The following is a 21,500-nucleotide window of genomic DNA, read 5'->3' as shown; positions in this document are numbered from 1 at the left end:
TTTCAATCCATAAAAAGGAGGAACCTTGGTGTATTGACAAAGCATAAATGGAAGGTGGCTCTATATGCCCAAAAAACGTCTAGGAATTCACGATATAGAGAGGATAGGTATTTGAGTGTGTAAAAATAGGTGTAATTAAAATTGAAAACACAATGGTATTTATATAAAAAAGACTTATACACCCAATAATTACAATCCATATGAAGCACGAAATTTTTAGGAGCTAGAGTTTCAGTCAAACCCATATATGATTTGAACATTATCCAATGAAAGTAAATCCTAATCCAATGGATATTGTAGTCACTTTAGACTTTCAGTTTTATCTAAATACCTTACGATTATCAAAGTTTAAATTAACACTTGATTCCTATATATAATTTAAACAAGAGTTTGGTTCAAAACATGATTTCTCATGTGTTTGAGTTCAAACCAAACTTGAGTCCTCCAAACCCTCAATTCAAAATCCGAATTGAATTTGACTCAAATAATCCAATGCCTTTGAAATTTGATCAACTCTTATTATGTGTAACTTATAGACTATCTATTAAGTTGATAGTATCTAGATTTATGTTGAATCCAAACACTAACCAAGATTAGTCTCTAGCAAGGCATCATGACCATTTGATCAATAGAGCGTTTAGTTATCTTCGGCCACTTAACAAAATTTTTCGATCTCTACAACATATACTTTTAAGGGCAAGAAGCCTATGACTAGAGAAATGTGAGTTCAACTCCTATACAAGGATCTTGGGCAAATAAAGTTAAAGATACAAACTCTAGCATGAGGTTTATTTTAGATTCTATAAAGCCTATAGTTTCAAATAACAAACTTCATATTCTAGATGATATGATTAATGATAACATTACTGACAGAAATAGGTGCATTACAGGGTTTCTTCTTAGGTATAATATGTTGTTTTATGCAGTTTGATCTATTGCTAAAATAATATATTTTGGACTTAAGAATTTAATGTCAACAAACACCGATTTTTTGATATTTAGGTTTTGAGATGAGTAGGGTGTCCATTTAATCTTAGAGAATGGGCCTTGGATAGTTAGGGTCAAAACAATCATTCTCCAGCAATGGCATGCACATTTCAATTTTAACAAGAACCATATCCCTGAGGTACTTGTCTAGATTAGGTTACATGGATTACCTTTTCCTTTATAGACTGCTAAGGGTTTGAGCATGACTTCTAGCATGGTTATTTGATGTTTATCTTGCAACAAAATGACTTATAAGTGTACATAACTTTCCTATGCTTGAGTATGTGTTAAATTGAATGCTACAACGACTTTTATATATTGGCTTGAGCTAAAGTGTAGGTTATCTCTGGATCCAATTAAGGTGAGGATAAAGTATAAGTAGAAGCTTAAGAGGTGTTCAAATACTATTTTTTTGGGCATTTTTGTCAGACTTTAATAAGAGTTTCAGAGTTGACAAAGGTTGCAACTAAGAGAGTAACTACAAATGGTGTTTCATAAAGGTTTCAAAAGAGGAGTCCTTAAAATAGGTGAAATAAAATTGATTCACAACCAAACACTTTTCAAGTGTCGGGGAACTTAGCAATTGACCTAATGACATATCTAGAGGTACCTGAGGTGCTTACGAGTTCGACTATTGATTTGGATGCTACGGGGCATTCTCATTTAATTTGAGGAGATGTTGATACTTTAGCATTGGTATTAGCAACTTGGGGTGATCATAAGACTTCTTCAAGATCTAACTTGGACTTTAACATTTAAAGGGTTATTGAGGAGGATCATGACCACATTTTGGGTATGAAAGGTTGCATGTTGAACAAGTCAGCATCTTTAACTAAGGTTACCTATTCTACTTCAGTTAGTGGTTCTAAGGGTGTCATCCCACCTCTTACTGTATCTCAAATTAAAGGAAAAGGGCAAGAGGAGTACTGGGTTTCAACCCCAAAAATAGTATGATTGAAGATTATTCCACTTTCATAAGATAGAAGGTTAGAATATTAAGAGCCTTAATAGCTTCCCAAAACCAAATAGTAGTGAGGAGTTGGATTTCAAATTTCTCTTTAGGTTTGGTTGGTCTTTTAGAGACTAAGGTTGATTTATTGCACTTGGATTCAATGGTATCAACAATATTTCTGTCTTAGGGGTATTTGTCTAATGTTTTATATTTAGTTACTTATAGAGTACTGGTATGTTTGGACCCTACCATGTACAATGTTAACGAGATTCATGCATTTTTCTAAGAGATCACTTATAGGGTTACAAGGTTACCTGATACATCTTCATTTGTTGTCACATTTATTTATGGTTCCTCTAATATAGGTAATTGACTATAGTTATGGGATTTACTTCAAACATCGTTGAAGACATTTGGTTGTGCACCGTGGCTTATAATAGGAATTTTAATATTATTCTTTAGTCTTATGATAAAGTAGGGGTGACATATGATGATATGGATTTATAGATGAGTTTGTTCAGTATGTACATGATATTGAGCTAGTCAAGATTCCTTACACAAGATTACGATATGCTTGGCATAATGGCTGATAAGATGATGGTACTAATCTTCAAAAGGTAGAATGGGTATTTTGTAACTCCTTATGGTTTATTACATGTTCGAATACAATGTCAAAATTTTTGGCCAAAGATGTTTTTGATCATCATGCTATGGTGGTTCAGTTTGGGCCTTTGTATAATAAGACACCTATTACATTAAAATTTATAAACTTCTAGGTTGATAATAAAAATTTTTTGGATATTGTTCAGTTAGTGTAGAAGTCACCTGTAAAGGGTAATCCTATGTTCTGTCTCACATAGAAATTGAAGAAGTTGAAATATGAGCTAAAATCTTTACACATAAGGGATTCTAGCAATATTTCAACTAAGGTGAGACTGGCTAGAAGGCAATGGGCTGAGACACATACCATTTTAGATGCACATTTGCTATCTACTGAGTATGTTGTTTTGTAGTAATATGGGCTTTGCGAGGATATGAAGGCTAATTACAAATAATGGTCTAGGATTTAGTGGCTTTATTTGAGGGATCGAAATACAAAGTTTTCATAAGTCTTTGATTCAAAAACAGATCAAGAATAATATTAAGAGACTAAAGGATGAGAGTGGTTCCCTTATTTCTGATTAGAGAGAGTTTCATAATTTGGCTGTGTAATTTTTTAGGGTTTACTTAGTGCCTTAACATGACTATTTATTAATGATGTATCTAGGTAGTTTTCTAGTCATAATTTTGTGGACATGATGGATAGTTTGATTGCTCCTATTACAAATGTAAAGATTAGAGATGCATTATTCTCTATTATTGATGATAAAACCTTCAATAGATTACCTAGAGGGGTGTCCAAGGAACATGAGTGACTTTAGATTGATCTTCTATTACAATATCTAAGTTCATTTCTAAGGTGATTGTTAGTTGGTTTAAGATTGTCTTACCTGTATAATAGGGAGTTCATAGTTAACATTTGTTATGAGGAGGCAAATTTTAGATAATATTTTGTTGACTTAGGAGCTTATGTGTAATTACCATATTGGGGTTCCTTAGCTCAATGTGCTTTAAAGGTGACATTTGTAAAGACTTTGACATAGTAAGTTGGGATTTTATTCTTTTGGCTTTACAAAAAGTAGTCATTCTAGATCAGATGGGTAAGTGGATTGAAACATGCATAACTACACCACATTTTTTAGTTCCCACTATGCTTTGAATCCCTGAACAATATATTACCTTCATAAGAGAAATTTGTATAAAGATCCATGTTCATATGTTGGAAAATGCCAAGGTAGACATTTGAGAAAAAGAAGACCAAAGATTGCAAAGATACTTGTTATGTCAAGTCTTAGGATGAGACCTGTAGGTTGTAAGGTAAGATGTTGGGCTAAGATTTAACTCTTGAAGCCTTTTTCCAATTCCTTTTCATATTGTATTAGAGTTTTAGAGCATGTAATTATATTGCAATACAATTATAAACTTATGATTTTAAATACTTTTGTTGCATTCTATTTATTGTTACCACACCTAATAGGATCTTGACATACACTTTTAGTGATCAATGGTTAGGAATAAAAGAGAATTAATAATTTTAAATGTAAATAATGTGATTCCAGTGTTTAAGAAAGCTAGGACTTAGACAGTGACCATGAGGAGGCCATGATGCCCGCAAATCTTGATTATGCAATGTTGTCATAATAGGTAGTATATATAAAAGGTTTTTTAAAGGAAAATCTTCTTAATGGGTAATGTTTCACCTATAGACAATAACAAGGCTTATTAGAAGCCTACGATCATCTAGGTGGCAATAAGGCTTAATATGATCCTATTTTTAGGCAATGTGCTTGTAGAGCTACTGACCTTGGGCTTATAAGAGTGACCAATGGAAGTTAATTACTATTGTGAATTGTGAAACAAATTTTAAGCTTTTGTTTGCTTATTTTGGTTTTCCATCCCCTTAGCATGAGTTCTTGGTCTACATGATTGTGATAAATGGTATGAGTTTGGGTGAACACACTTGACTGATGACATAAATTAATACACCGTCAATGTAAGACCCTTTTTAAAAGTGTTGCCCTTCGTAAAGTAATGCATCCATACTAAACTAGCAGAACATGCATTCATTTAATAATTCATCAATCTCAAACATTCATCTATTTGATAAGAATAATAATAAAATTCAATCATAACATTTATCAATAAAATCCAATGGAAATGTTCCAAAGGATGTCACAGTAACTAAAAACTATGAACTCAAATAAAACTAAGGCATAACAATGTCTATACAAAAAACTAAATCTCATAAATACATCATAAAATCATATTTATTAGAATTGACAAAAATGCCCCTCACATTTACCTATGCCAACTGACCTTTTTGCCTTGCAACCTTTATAATCACTTGTTACTTGTCAATCATAAGAAATTGAGGAATGAGTGATAATCACTCAATAAGTAGGAGACTTTAATTAAATTTTTACTTAATTTCTATTTTGCCCTTGGACTTGATCCACCTTAACTTTGTTATTTGAAGTACTTCTTTTACTTAACTTGGATGATATGGACCATATTACTTACACTTTTAGCTCAAAATCTACTTCAGTCCCTTAGACTTGCCTCAAGAAACCTAAATTTATCCACGGTCATCTAATAATCCCTTGTGATCCTAAATTGGGATAACTCTTTAATCCTCGATATTTAAGTGAAAACTCATACATGACTACAAATTAGAGATGTGCATAATTTGATTTAAATTGTAAAATCGTACCAAACCAGTAAAAAATTGCAATTTGGTTTAGTTTAGCTTGGGTTGAAAATTTTCTAAACTGTTTTTTTCAGTTTAGGTTACAATTTGGGTAAATTTTAAACCGAACCAAACTATAAATTATATTTCTTTAAATATATATGTATATATATGACCGAATTTTTCAATACACAATTAGGTATATAACTTGTTTGGTCATTTTCTAAATGTATATTATATATTTCATATTTATTTTATATGTTTATATTATGTTTTAGAAAACTATAATTCAATTAATTTTATTAAATTTTATACATACATTCATACATATATATATAAAATTTTAAAAGATTCAAACCATAGTAATTAAATCGTGTATAAAAAATCTAATTTTTTATATCATGTATTGTGTATTGTATTGTATGATACGCCTTTTAAAAAATAAAATAATAAAAAATTATAATTGATATATCATCATTTTGAAAAATATCACAAATACTTTTAATATTTGAAAAATTTTCATAAACACTCATACTGTACCATCATTTTTTCTAAAAATATGTATCGATTTGTATCAGTAATAATCTAATTTTTCATATCATGTATTATATATCGTATCGTATGATACGTCTTTTAAAAAATGAAATAATAAAAAAATATAATTGACACATCATCATTTTGAAAAATATCACAAACACGTTTAATATTTTAAATTTTTTATAAATATCCTTACTGTACCATTATTTTCTTTAAAAAAACGTATCGATCCATATCGGTAATATGTATCACATCATAGGATATGATTATTGTATTGTATTAATTTGATACATCTTATAATACGTATAGTTTTCCATTTACATTATATTGTAAAATATGTATTGTATGTCATAGGATATTGATAACCATAATCCAAACAAGATCAAATCGCATTTTTTCAGTTTGGTTTGAAACTTAAATTGGTTTAGTTAGTTTTAGAAATTCTTCAAACCATTTTTTTCAATTTGGTTTGAAAAATCTCTCGAGTCACATCAAATGAGATTGTACATACCCCTACTATAAACTATAACTCAATCTTTATGCTAATCAAACCTGGTCATTATAGGGATTTGTCACCTTAGCCATGTTAGTTCCCATATTATGTTGTCCTTTCCCAACACACATTATTGTAATACGAAATCATAGCTCAAGCCTATTACAATCCACTAAACCTTACTATGGGTGGCTAGGTCCTATTACAAACTATTACGACCTATTATGGGCGTTGTAGAAAGTAACTCACAAGTGTCCTCTCATAACAAACTTTATAACACATATTGACTCATGAGTGAAATTGGTCTCATGGTCATGGGTATGCAAGCATACACCTAGAGCCACCTAACTATGGGCCAGTAAGCAACCTTCACCCTACTTTACTTATATTCCTTTTCTTCACATGGCCTAAGCAATATAGGTTGGATTCTAATAGTGTGGTATCTCATTCACGCTTTTGCTATCCTTCGGGGTTTACTCATAACTTTTCATTGCAATGCTCAACTTATCGCCCTTCTTATTTTCTTTAGAGCAAGACTGTGCACAATCAGGTGCATTATCATGCTTATTTCTCTCTTATACACGGTTAAGCCCTTATAGGCATTCTTAGTTGTGATAGTTGTTGTGTCTTGCTTGCAAGTGAATGATTCAGTCAAGTAACATAGAAAGATTTCAATCTCACAAAGATTGTGTTTTTAACTACTAGTTCATTTTGTAATCTATGTTTGTTAGGGAAACCAAATTTAATGCAGTTGGAATTATTTAATCTAAACCTAATTAAATAAATTAACCTTAATTATTGAAATTACTTGTACTAACCACTGAACGTTTACTATCAATGTAAATAACTTAAGGTTAAGATTTCACAATCAATCTCATATAACTAGCAGTTTATGTAGTTTATTCCATGATAAATTCGATAAGCTTTGATAGTTGATTATTATATTTTACCTAATTCCTCTTTTTAGACTAACTAAACGTGTAAAAATTAAATGAATACTTATTCTCAAGGTATGTGGTTAATATAATCCCATTACATTCTATGATAATCAATGACTTCACAAGAACTTCATATTAATCTCTATATAGAATCTCTGAAGTTAACAAAGGCACAAACTAATTGTGCACCATCTCACGATAGATTACATCAACCTATACGTATACATGATATTTGGCCCTATTACAACATAAGCTATTAATTCACAGTTGTTGAATAAAAAATATCATCAAAGTTTCATTAAACAAATATAAAAATTATTATATAGCTGTGGAGATCAATAGATCCTTTTAATCCTTAATAAAAAAGAATTTAGCCACTTATACTTATAACATCAAGAACACAAATTAATGAAGAACAATTCATTGTGTATGTAAAATCGAAAAACAAGGTCTAGGAAATCATAGTGAATTATTCAGTAGATATAAATAATTAGTGGGATAAAAACATTGAGAGTATCGAATTGTTACTTTTTTTCTATTAAAAGTATCGAATTTTGTTTTTTTTTCATTGAAATGGTCAAGTTTTTACGTTATTTTATTGAAAAGACTAAACTTTTATAATTTTCTATTAAAATGATTAAAACTTCACTATTTCATATTAAAAATACTGAATTCATAACTTTGCTTTAAAAAACAAAACAAAAGAATAATTTTAATTGTGTTTGTTTAATATATTTAATGAGAAATATTGAAAACTAATTTCTTTAGTAAAAAAATCTAAAATTTAGGTTCCCTCAATAAAGGAATATAAAAATTCACTCCATTCAATAGAGAAATATTAAAGTTCTATAACTTCAATAGAAAAATCAAAATTCAATCTCCTTAATTAAACTCAAATAATTTAATAATTTAGTACCTTCTTAAGTGTAGTTATCCTATAATGAGTAGTAAATTTTTTTTAAATATCGGCCCGAAGCCAGATGCTATCATCGCTAGACTGTCATAGTTCTTGGAAGTAATACTATTTAAGATGCATTTGATTCAACTATTTTTTAGAATAATATTAAGAATATTTATTTTGAATATATAAATAAGTATATATTTATATTTTTTATTATATAATTAAACATTACTTTATTTTTGATTCAAAATTATCTAATCATATGATGAGATACATTGAGTATGTATCTATATATATACTCAAAATAGATACATATAAATATAAATTACCTACATCTTTTATTATTAAAAATGAAATATTACTACAAAAATAGATTAATTACAAGATTATTATATATAAATTATTATGTTTGGTAAAACTGGTATGTATAAATAATTATTGTTTTTTGTTGAAAGTAATAAACAAATGCTAATATATTATTTTCTTAAATACCCGTAAAATATGAATGATACATAAGTGTGATAGATTGAATTTTAACATAAACTAATTAGTTTTATGTAATATGAGTTTTGATCTCCACACTTATAGGCTCAGTATATTCCGATATGGGATCAGATCACAAAACCAGATGACAGAGTTGATAACCTAAAGTATTCTTGAATATTAGTGATAACACACCCATCCAAAACAAACTCAACTAAATGGCTAACCTAAGAGCTTATGATAGTTGCACTTGAGAGACGGTATTGAAAACTAAAAGAAAATAGCTTCACATATAATAAAAGTGAGTAAAGTCAGTGATATATAAGTGTGATGTGTTGAACTTTAACATAAATTAATTAATTTTGTGTAACATAAGTTTCGATTTTTACACTTATAGATACAATATATTCTGATACTAGATATGGATTAATATTATGTTTAGTTAAACTAACACGTATTATATTAAAATATTTACTATATTTTTAGTAAGATTCTCTTTATGATTATAATATATTAGAATTTTTTTTTTATTTTGTTAAATTATAAAAAAAATAAAATAAATTATTTTTTAATTATCACCTTGTTTTTAATATTTTTTTTTTTTTAAAAATCTTTCGTATAATTTATTATTTCAATTAAAAAATGAGAGTCTAAAGTTATCTCACGTATTACATTTCATTATTGGAATGGAAAGGTCACTAGAATCTGATACGATAATGACAGTAATCGAATATTTTAATTTCGCTGCATCGTACAGCATTGATTAGTGGTGAACAAGGAATCTAATACATATTCGGATTTATCGAGTCAAGCCAAAGGGGCAAAATTATCTGATCTTTTTTTATGAGAATAAAAGTATTCAAGATGGCCCTTTTCACAATTCGAATTCTATCTGGATGCCCCTTTTGACCCAAACTCTTTGTTTTTTTTTTTAATTTAAAAAGGAATAGGATAAAATTTGTGAAAGGATTTTTTCTTAGTAAATTAGAAATAAAATACTTATATATATATATATATATATATTTATGTTATATATCTTCACTTCCCACATACAAATCACGGAAATGCACAAACAACTCTTTCCAGCACGAAAAGTACAAAATTGTTTTTAAAAATATGTGTTAGGATTATTCAATTAAGAATTAATATAAATATTAGCAAAGATTAGAAAAATGTTTTGAGGTTATTCAATTAAGTATTTATATATTTATTATTAAAGCACTGGGGTGGGTCACATAATAAGAGTTATTGATACAAATAAAATTTACTTTTTTTTTTTTTTTTAAATATGTCTTCCAATTGATAATAACCAATAAAGTTATTTAAAAAAATTGAAATAAATACACCAACTATTTTGTATTGGTATATATCGATATTGGGTAGGTTATTCATTGAAGCTTGTTTTTATCTCTTTTATTTTAAATATTTTAAGTTTACATTGTGAGAAAATGCATGTCATATTTAAAGTGTGTCATATTTACTCAGACGCCTAAACCAGTTCTAAAATTGGCGTTGCAAAAATTATCTTAATAAACATTTCATTTATGAATTTTTTTTTTACCATTTTTATCTAACATAATATTATGAATATTTACTTTGAATATATAAATATATACATATTTATATATGTCATTATGTGACTGGATATTACTTTCGAGATTCCACCCATCACCGACCCTACCTTATCTGTATGCTTTCTAATATCAACAACATTTGACAATTCGATTTACTTTCTTAATAAATTAGAAATAAATTTCTGTTCTTATATATCTTCTCTTCCCACTCACAAATCACCAAAGTTTCGGATACCATTTTTTCTGTTGAATCTAAAATCTATATTAATTTAATAACAACCAGTTTTCAATCAAAATTTCAACCTCCAGTACTACGGAACGAAAATGCACCTATAAATTGTGTTAGGATTTTTAAAAAAGCTTCTTTATGCTACATCTGTATGTCATGTGAAGAATAGAAATATGTGTTAGGATTTTTCAATTAAGATTTAATATAATATGTTATTCAATTAAGCATTAATATATTATTATTATTATTATTATTATTATTAAAGAACTGAGGTCACACAAGATTTATTGATACAATATAATTTATAATATTTTTCTTGTATTTAAAAATGTGTCTTCCAATTTGATAATAACCAATAAAATCATTTAAAAAATTGAAATAAATACACCAATTATTTTATCAGTAAATATCGATATTTGGAGGGTTATTCATTAATACTTGTTTTTATCTTTTTTATTTTAAATATTTGAAGTTTACATTATAAAAAAATGCATGTCAACTGTAAAACAGTTTTTCTGTCATATTTGCTCAGACACCTAAACCATTTCTAAAATTGGCTTTGCAAAAAATATTTAATAAAAATTTCCTTCACGAATTTTTTTTGTTACAATTTTCATCCACGCAAGAAAAAACTTGTTGTTTTATGTCAACGTTATTTTCTTTAGCACAAGTTTTTAATTTTTTTGTAACAATTAATACTTTTAAGTTTAAGTGAGGTATTTGAGAGTTGGTGTATAAATTTGTTCCAACGAGAATTATACAGAATTAGTGAGATATAAAAATAATAATACTATATATACATATTTTAGATACATAAATTATGTGTTATCATATGATTGAATGTTATTTTATCTTTAATTTAAAATTATCCAATTATATGATGATACATTTTGTATATTCAAAATGTGTAAATATAGTTTTTTTAATATAAAAAAGAGACATACCAAAAAACTTTAAGAGCCTACATTCATGGTAGTTGATCAAAATGTATTACAAGTTAGTTTGTTATTAGAATGACTATATCTCACATGTCTCTATTTTTTTTATGAGATCTTATTTGTCACCTCTTACCGTTCATATTTATTGTAAAGAAGTTACATTTAAGTAAATATAGTAATGGAGAATAACACTATAGGAGTGACTTCCAAAACGGTAGGTAGAATAACTGCATTTGATTGATTGTTGATGATTTTTTATGAGGTTAATTCCTTGGTAATAAGAAACATCTCATTGATGACAAATCATCATTGAGGTCATGGTGTATGTGGCTCTGATATTTCACTATAAGGCTTCTAGAAGATAACTAATTCCACACAAGCCTTGATTCTTGAAGTGTTTCCTTAGTTGTTTTATGCAGTTGTTATCTATCGGTCGTTATCTACTAGCTACTATTTGTAGTCATCTTTGAGAGTTGATTTTAGGGAGGATTTGTGACAATATAACAATTGTACCCAATTTCAAGAGTTTAAATAGCATTGTAGAAACTTTTCTCTCTTGCACAAATAAATATCATGTCGTTGGTCATGATTTTAGCTAATTGGATTACAACAGATGGTAAGCATTTAATGCATCGCATTTATGAGTCATGTGCAAATTGAGTGACTTTAGAAGTCGTAATGTCTTCAGGATCAATGCTTTTCCATTTGAATAGATGTTCGACATGTGTCCAGGTGTGATTTCGAATGGTGCATATATATATGTTCCCTTGGTTTTTCCTTATTTGTTTATAAATGAGTTGCCTAGTTTTTAAGTCATAAAGTTTTCCTTATATGTTCTTTGAAGAAACCCTAATTTTTCAAACCAAACATCTTCTCACATCATGCATTCTTCATTCACTTTTATCAAGGTAAGATTTTTTTTTTATCTTAGAGGTTAATAAAATTGATGAAATATTAGAACTTCCAGAAAGAAGGTTTAGGTTTAAGCTTTTATCATGCTTATTAAATATTGACTTACTTGGTGCAATGGTTGTGAATTTGATCATTATGTCTTGAAGTTTACCACTCCAATCAACACGGGGTAGGGTTCCTTGGTTAACAAAATAAAAAACGGTAAGATTTTTTTTCTAAACTGATGTTTTTCTTTAAGGCCTCAACTTCTATAGCTTTTGTTGAAAAGAACTTATATATCTTTTATATGTCTTCAAAAAGTTCTAATGACAACCATGTTGTTGAGGCAAAAGGCTTGTCTTCTAAGGATGCACCTTCTTTGGTTTATAAAAAAGGAGGACATCTAGATAAAGGGTCTTAAAACCTCTTACTAAGAGGCCTCAACTTAGTGAGGTTGTTCTAATGAAATAGATAGAGGTAGGTGTTTCTTCAATGCATCTTCCTAAATTGAACGGTAACATAATGTTGTCACCTCTTACTACAATAGAATTAGCCTACATAAAAGAGACTTATGGCCTTTCCATTGAGTTGCATACCCTTACAGTGATCATTTTGAAGGATGGACACACTTTATATGATGTTGTTCTGAGGTATGGAGTGACTCTTACTTTTACACTCATTTGTATAAGAGGTGATTGACTTGCGAGTAGTTGCTTTTTTCCAATTACTTTCAAATGCCTATCAATGTATCTTTAGGCTATATATAATACTTTTTCATAAGGGTTGGTGAGTCTATAGTCTAGAAGCTCGTAAATCTTTATGTTATGAAGAAGATGTTAGAACAGGTGCTTTAGAGCCAATCAATTGAGGTCATTTAAGTAATTTCATCCTAAGTTATATTGTATTGTATCATTAATAAAATGACAACTATTAATTTGTTATTCATATGTATTTATGTATGTTTGTTGAATGTCTTTGAATTGGTAGAACAATGATGAAGGGATGAACGTGTAACTTGATTGTGCAAACCTTATAAGCATATATGATGGCTGATCTAAAAACGTTCATAGCCTCAATATTATTCTAACTAAAGGCACAAATAATATGGTAAGATTAGCATAGTAGTATTGAATGAACCTATCAAAAGGTAATGATAGATATCACATGTCAAGGTTGATGATATCAACCTTGTGTAACCCATGGATATATGTTGATTGTATGTCCCTTAGACTAACTTGCCAAAAGGATTGCATATAGTGGTAACCCTAATGTCTGTGAAATAGATCTTTTAATGGATAGTGGTGTATGTGATCTTTATGTTTGAGATTACTTATACGTTTCATACACCAATTGGTCTAATTTGACATTAGCCTAATGTAATCTTTTTCGTAAAGCTATCAATATAATAGTGGTTGAATATATCAAGAAGTGTAGTTTGATTATTGTGAATCAACAAAGGATTAATGACTCCCAGGTTTATGAGAAAGGTATCTCACGGTGCTATATAATAGATGACTACGACTAATGAAATTTGTGGCTATAGTAAGGATTAGAGTCAATGCCCAAATCCAACAATACCCAATTGTTGACTCAAAATTCAATTAAGAAGTCAAGGAAATTGAGGTAGTTATTATTTATGTACCCTAATCTTGATGAAATATCATAATAATAAAAGCATGTGATTGCACAATAACCATATTATTGAAATGTTTTATTAGTTAACGTTGATTCTCCATATGTTAGATGGCTATATTATCTTGTTAGAGGCCGCTTACAAGTTGTTAATAAAGAAATAATTAATTATAGATTAATAACGATTTTATTTACTTCCAACTTATTAGAGAACCTATGAATCATATACATAAAAGGTTGTTTGCTATGACTTAAAAGATTGGAGTTTAATGCACAAAAAATGAGTCACATCAGGTTATCCCAAAGTTGGCAAATTTTGATGTCTCTGAAAATCTATTGTAATACTTAGAAATAAATATTAATAATATTTAAGAGCCTAATTAATATAAATTTAGGGATTGGTCCAAAATTTCAAATAGGGGTGAAGTATATAAAGAAGCAAATAGGGTTACGATATAAATTCACATTTTTAAGAAACACTAGCCACATTTATAGTGTAGGCTCTCATATTTTATTTTTTATTCAAACAAATAGTAAAAGATTTACGGGGAAATTCAAAAGTTATGTAAAATAGGTGCTAGGGATTTTGTCTTTTACTTTAATTGACTATGGCAACCATCATGTTTTACTCTCTTGCAGTTCAACGGCTAAAACCAAGTTTGTAAATTAGTCAACAAGAGAGGATTTTGAAGTTTTGTGATATGTCTGGAGAGCAATAAAATTTGGACAAAATTTTACATAGCCATTGAATATTTTATGAACATGTGCCATAAACTTTCCTATAAGCTAGTCCATAACATATAAAAGCATTCATAATAATTTTTTTTTCTCTTCTAATATAATTTTTGTATCCTTTCGGCACTAATCACTTTGCGCTATGCGTTTTCCAATGTTGCAGCATACCCAGCGATGGATAACTTGTGCCATAACTAGACATGGAGGCAGTTCAGTATATTTTTCATTGATAAAAATTTCATCACCAGCAATAACAATTTATAGATTTGGTATTACGAATTATTTCATCAATAATATTAAATTAACAATTATGAATTATATTCAATGCACGGATGTATAAAAGAAACTATTTTTGAATTGATTGTAAATTTATGACACTTAACATTAATCATGTGGTCCCTCAATATTATTCTATACCTTTCCCATTAAAATAAGAAGAAGCAGGGTTATGTAGATAAATAATATGTATAATTTTATATATAAATAATAGTATATCAATGTATGATTAGAAAATTATAAATTAAAAATAAAATAATATTTAATTACGTAATAATATATCATTATTTATGTATAAAATTATACATATAATTTTATTATATAATAAGTCTCCTCAATGCTTAGCTTTGAATTCACGAAAAGCCAGAAGTTTAGTGGTGTTATGTATCACGCACATGGGAATCGTTTTTACATCTTTCCGATTAAAATAATGTTTCTCGGTCCAAAAAGTAGCGAATCTGCTTCTTCTCCACTTGCTGATCAACTATATATACATGGGACTGAATAACCAGAAATCCAACCCATCTTACCACATAACACAAACAAGCTAACCCACAAGCAATGGCAAGCAGAATCCAACAATGCGGCCGATGTATGGTGTATCTTCAGATACCACAACACCTTCAGTTCTTCCATTGCCCTGCATGCCAGGCCAACACATGGGTTGGATCATATGATGCTCCTCCGCCACAAACTTATCACGCACCTCCTTCTGTGTTGCCAGCCCCTCCGGCTCATGGGAAGAAAAGGGCTGTGCTATGCGGAGTGAGCTATCTTCAAACTACTTACAAGCTCAAAGGAGCCACCGATGATGTTAAGCGCATGAGGTATCTTCTCGTTGACAAATTGAAGTTACCTAGCGAGTGCGTACTCACGCTTACAGGTAAATTTATACATGTCTCTAAACCTTTTCATTTATAAGTTTGCATACACAGGCCAAGTTTTTCACGTCTATAAAGTCTATGGTACTAGCATAGTATTACTAAGGTATTATTATAAGACTATATATCCATAAGTATAGTGTAAGCAATGAGACAAGTAGAGGCCAAATATTTTAATCTCTATCTTTGTTCTCGTTCTTATAGGAGATTTCTGATTTCTGTTTTCTATTTTCTTTGATATAAGGATAATGAAAAATTCTCATACTCTCTCTGCGGGAAGAAAAATAATCAAAATTTGCTTTTGAGTTTCACAAATGTGTCTTCATGCAAAAATGTTTATCAATTATCGAAATTTCCCGAACGGAGAACAATCAAATAAGTATTATAGAATTGATATATCCAATAGTAATAAAGTACAGTCATCATATAATCATTTTAAGATTAAGAAATATCATTGGCTAATGATTATTACACAGCTTTTTAATTATTATTATAAAATATCATTTAAGTAATTGATATATGATAAAATACTAAAACATGATATATGATGTCATAAATTCAACACCCTTTTATATCAATAACAAACAAAACAATTCATTTATGTGAAAAAGGGAACCATAGGAATTTTATTATTTAATTAAAATTGTCTACAGTGATATATATTTTTTAAATAATGTTATATCTTTTTTATATGAGATTAGAATATTTTAAATTAGAGATAAAATAATATTTAATCATATAATAATATGTTATTATTTATATAAATAATTTTATTTTCATATTATATATTATCATATTTATAAGCTTATACCAAAAAAATACGGATTTTTTAAAATTAAATCTTGAGCTATCAATATCTGCTTCTTACGAGCAGTATATAATTAGCGGCAGAGCCAAAACTAGCCCTGGACGGACCAGGACCCTCCTGAACTTTAAAAAAAAATCCACAAAGTTTTATTAATTTGAATTATATCCTAATCAATTTCTACAATTTATAAATTTATATCCATTATTCAATTGAATAAAATTATTAAAATTTCAAATCTATCTTAAATTATATCATTTATAATTTAACCCCTTTTAAAAGGTTATAATTATAAAACTATGCATATTAGAAATAAATATCATTTTATGTTAATTTTAAATTAAAGGTAAAATAACATTTATATATATATATATATATCTAAATGATTGTTCTCCACCCATACTTTAGTGAAATGATAATTTCAGATTTTTAAATTTAAGAAGTTTATTTTTTGTCCCACCATTCACTTATTTGGCAGTAAATTTTGTTTATTTTAGTGTTTTACCCTTTGTGAGTACAATAATAAAAATACCCTCATCATTTGGTTGACCAATTTATGTAATTAACTATTTTATCCTCCTATAACTATAATTGTATTATTTTTTTAAAATAAATTTTTTCTTCATTTTTTGCTTTTTCTTTTTTTTTTCTCCTCTCTTTTATCTTCTCCGCCTTCAGTCTTCACCAAATACCTCCAAGTCCATCCTCACACTTACACACTCACATCACTCGCCACTAAACTCCATAACAAACCAACCCTTCACATTCTTCTCCGCTCTATCCATCTTGAAACCTCTTACTTTACCAAAAGCCTCTAAGTCCCTCCTCACACTTGGCTCATTCACATAAATCGCCATCGAACTCAACACCAATATCTCCGTGGGCACGGAAGTAGGAAGCACATAATTTGACGGAGAGCAAAAATATGTCCCTTGTGTATGATTCTCATCTTTCTTCGTATCTTTCAAACGACATGCAAGTTTTTCCGTTTTGTGATGTTTGGGTGATAAACTTAGGGTGATCTAAAAACTGGAAATTGGGTTTGGGTGGTTCGTGGGGCCTCTCAGCTTGAACTCTTACACTTGTGGATTCCGTTTCACTGAACTAGACAACACAGGTTTCTTCCATGAGGGTTTTCGTAAGTTTCACAAGTCAAAGAACATGCTTTTCCGGTAAAGTTAGAGGCTAGTATTGGTAGTAAAAATGTTTCCTTTCTTTGCTAATAGTATTAATGTCGCAATTTGGTTGGAGTTGTCCGATTGGCTGGGATCATATAGAGATACAAGATTCTAACTAAATTGTATCATTATAGGTGTCATTTAGTCGAAAAAAAGTAAAATTACATTGAGATGTGTGATTCCAACTAAGTTGCATCATCTCTATGCAATTTGGTAAGAAAATTAGTTTTGATAAAAACAAGAGGAAAAAAAGAAAGAATATGAATATTCAAGAAGGAAATAAGAAAAAAAGGGATTTTGTGATGGTTAGAGCTAGCTTGATTCTTACCCATATATACACCAAGACTTGAATTTGTTTGGGGAAAAGATTGTTTATTTTTTCTGAAAGTCTGTAAAGATGCCAAGTAATATATATTACTTGTGAATATATCTTGACACATATGAGCTCTCTGTCTTCTCCAATTATATACATGCTAATATACAACATGGAAAAAATCGTACAGAAGAGGAGGCAGATCCCACGAAGATTCCCACACTGCAGAATATCCGGACAGCCTTGCGATGGCTAGTGCAAAATTGTCAGGCTGGAGACTCCCTAGTGTTTTATTTCGTAGGCCATGGCCAAAGGCAGCTCGACAGCAACGGAGACGAAGCTGATGGGTTCGATGAAGCGCTGTTGCCTGTTGATCACGCCACTGAAGGAGCACTTGTTGATGATGAAATCAACGAAACAATCGTAAGGCCGCTGCCCCATGGGGCCAAACTTCATGCTATTGTCGATGCTTCCCATAGTGGAACTGTTCTTGACCTACCACATATTTGCAGGATGAAAAGGTGGTCTAGTAAACGATTTTATTGTTGTTATTATTATTTGTAATTGCGAAAAGAGAGTATCTATTAATTTTATTTCTGTGATTTTAACAGTGAAGGATTCTATGATTGGGAAAATCAGACACATGGAGCACCAGTACGTACTTTCAAAGGAACAAGGGGTGGCCTGGCCGTCTCCTTTAGTGCTTGTGATGATGACGAAGGCGCAGGGCGACCTCTTGTGAGTAATCACCTTCATTAATTTTTATGATATGTGGATGATTTAATTATATCTATCTCTACTTAATGAGCTCAAATAATATATAAATATGCAGACTTTCACCGGCACAATGGCAGGTGCCTTGACTTTTAGCTTCACCCAGACTGTCTACAAGAATCCTGGTTTAACATACGGTCACTTGCTTAATGCTATGCGCTCTTCCTTACGGAAAAATAATCCGAAAAATAATCTGCCGGATCAGGTATTTTGTCATTTTACTCATAATTTCAGTGTTAGTTAATCATATTTATTTTGAAACTCGGACTAAATCTTTACAATGTAGTTAATTAAAACTTGTAGCGGTAATTATATTGATAAAGCATTTGAATTGCTATTTTTTTTCTAATGAAGCCTTAACAAGGGTAGTTGGTGGTTTGCAGGTGCCTCTCTTGTCATCATCTAAGCAATTTGACCTTTATTCAAAGAAATTTGAACTGTAATATGTTTTCGTTTCTCATTAGTGTGTGTGCTGGGCTCCATATATCTCTATTCCTAGTCAGTCCCTGTTTCTGAATCCATAAATAACCAATAAGGCTACCATTGGGACTATTGTAACGCTATGTTTTTAATCTCTATGAGGCTATGCCTAGCCAGTTACCTGTTTCTGAATCCATAAAATAATCAATGGGGGTGCCATTGGGACTATTGTACTGTTATGTTTTTATTTTACTGAATAAAAACTATTATTAAATAAGTAGCAGTGGTATCAGGCTTTCTTCGGTGGTGTTATTTCACCCTATCAAAAACAATACTATGTATGCATATTTGATACATAATTTAAGTATATAGATAATATATCATATGTGATTAAATATTATTTTATCTTTAATTAAAATCATTTAATCATATGATGATATATCATGTATATATTCATATTTTATAACAAAACTGTGTATGTATAATTTTATTATATGACAAATTGACAAATAATTTTTTAGTTAAATTTATGAGCAATATTATGCATATATATTTTTAAATAAATAATTTGATATACAAATATTATATTATCATGTGATTAAATATTATTTTATCTTTAATTTAAAATCACTTAATTATATGATGATATCTTATTTTTATAGTCTATCATATAGTCAAAAGTGTATATATATATAATTTAATTGTAAATTTATATTAATAATGGGCTGACGAAGACATTTTATGTGGCTTAAATAAAAAACATTTAATATATTAAATTAACAGGTCTATACGATGTTAACAAATGGTTTAGGGATTATACAAATATAGCTATTCGAATAGGGATGGATGATTTGATCTCTGTGTAAGAATTTTTTGTAGCAAGCGCGATCATATTTAACCCATATGTCTGATAAAGGAAGAAATTCTGATAAAAAATCACCATTTTATAAATTAAAACTTTTTGTAAAAGGGTTTGAAGCTTAATATAAAGTGTTAAATTGTTGATGTTTACTGTGTTTCACCTTTGGGGTATGTATCTAGAAATTACAATGGACAGTTGGGTTTTTTTTTATTTTTTTGAGAAAATTGCTTTAATATTGATGGAAATTTGATTTAGGAAATATTACGATGTGAATTTTTGTGGAAAAAAAATGAGATTTAGCATGGAAATCATCTAACCTACTAGCCATATCCCGTCTACCTTCGAGTTTTTTATGAAAAGACACATGGTCCAAACGTATTGTATTTTAATGCAATTTACATTTTATTTTATTTAGCTTAATGCTCTAGATTAGATATAGCTTTTACAGTCAACGTACTTGTAAGATTTGTTTCTGAACCAATATGATGACAATAAAATGAAATAAAGTATACATTTCATTACCCAAGGGGAACTAAAACTTAAGAATTACTTTATTCAAATAAGTCCATTAATAATGTTAATTTGGTTGGATACAAAATTGTTGTGTGCCTTTTTGACCTAGAAAGGATATACCTTTATTTGTAACAGTACAATATTGTTATGGTTATCCAAAACATAAACTTTGGTTTCGTTATCTTCCAATCATTCATAGACTTTTGCTCTTTATGAAACTAACTAAAAATGTATATAGTTATGATATATCATCTAGTATATTTGAGATACATGTAAACTTTTTTCTATAATAGACTGTTAATATTTTATTTTATCGAGTTTGAATATTAATCAGAGATTCAGATCGATTTTCAGTCAAGAATTACACAAGAACCATATAATAAACTATATACAAATCAGCACACCAAATTTACTTTGTTCGCATTCAAAAGATTAGAACCCTACATTTAAGGCAGAGAAATCCTTTAGCAAATCCACTAATTAGTAAGAAAAATAGTACAACTTACAGATTCAGAAGTCAATCTAGCATTATAGACACAAACGGAAACAAATCCAGCCTTGTCGACTCAAATCCTTCCTAAACCCGAGCAGCATAGCGGCCTTGTACACTAACTTAAGAGTTTAGACAGTTAGATTTAAGAAAAATAGTGGATTCATGCATTTTTTATAAACCGTTGCAGAGAAGATACGAGGAACTAGAGAGAAAATATATTCACACCCAAAGGCACCTTATTTTTCTTCTAAGAAATAGCCAACGAAAAATGTCTTTCTTTTCACTTTCTCAATAAACCAACTAATAGTTTATATCCATTAGTTAAAAGACTTAATCAAACAAAGACAAAACTGCCCCTAGACAATAACTATAGCCCAAACTTTGCTCAAACTTTTGCTCCTAATTACAA

The 21,500-nt window shown here is 29.3% G+C and overlaps 1 protein-coding gene across 1 annotated transcript; it reads left to right on the top strand.

Annotated features, from left to right (window-relative positions):
• The first annotated feature begins 15,372 nt into the window (after positions 1-15,372).
• On the top strand, positions 15,373-19,500 carry LOC123214672 (metacaspase-1-like). Its single transcript, XM_044634610.1, has 5 exons — positions 15,373-15,735; positions 18,220-18,550; positions 18,641-18,767; positions 18,862-19,008; positions 19,187-19,500. Exons 1-5 carry the CDS (start codon positions 15,414-15,416, stop codon positions 19,244-19,246), a joined length of 987 nt encoding a protein of 328 aa, XP_044490545.1. The 5' UTR covers positions 15,373-15,413; the 3' UTR covers positions 19,247-19,500.
• The last annotated feature ends 2,000 nt before the right edge of the window (positions 19,501-21,500 follow it).

This window comes from Mangifera indica, chromosome 4 (assembly GCF_011075055.1).
Source record: "Mangifera indica cultivar Alphonso chromosome 4, CATAS_Mindica_2.1, whole genome shotgun sequence".
NCBI lineage: Eukaryota > Viridiplantae > Streptophyta > Magnoliopsida > Sapindales > Anacardiaceae > Mangifera > Mangifera indica.
This window is presented reverse-complemented; position numbering and strand designations above follow the sequence as displayed.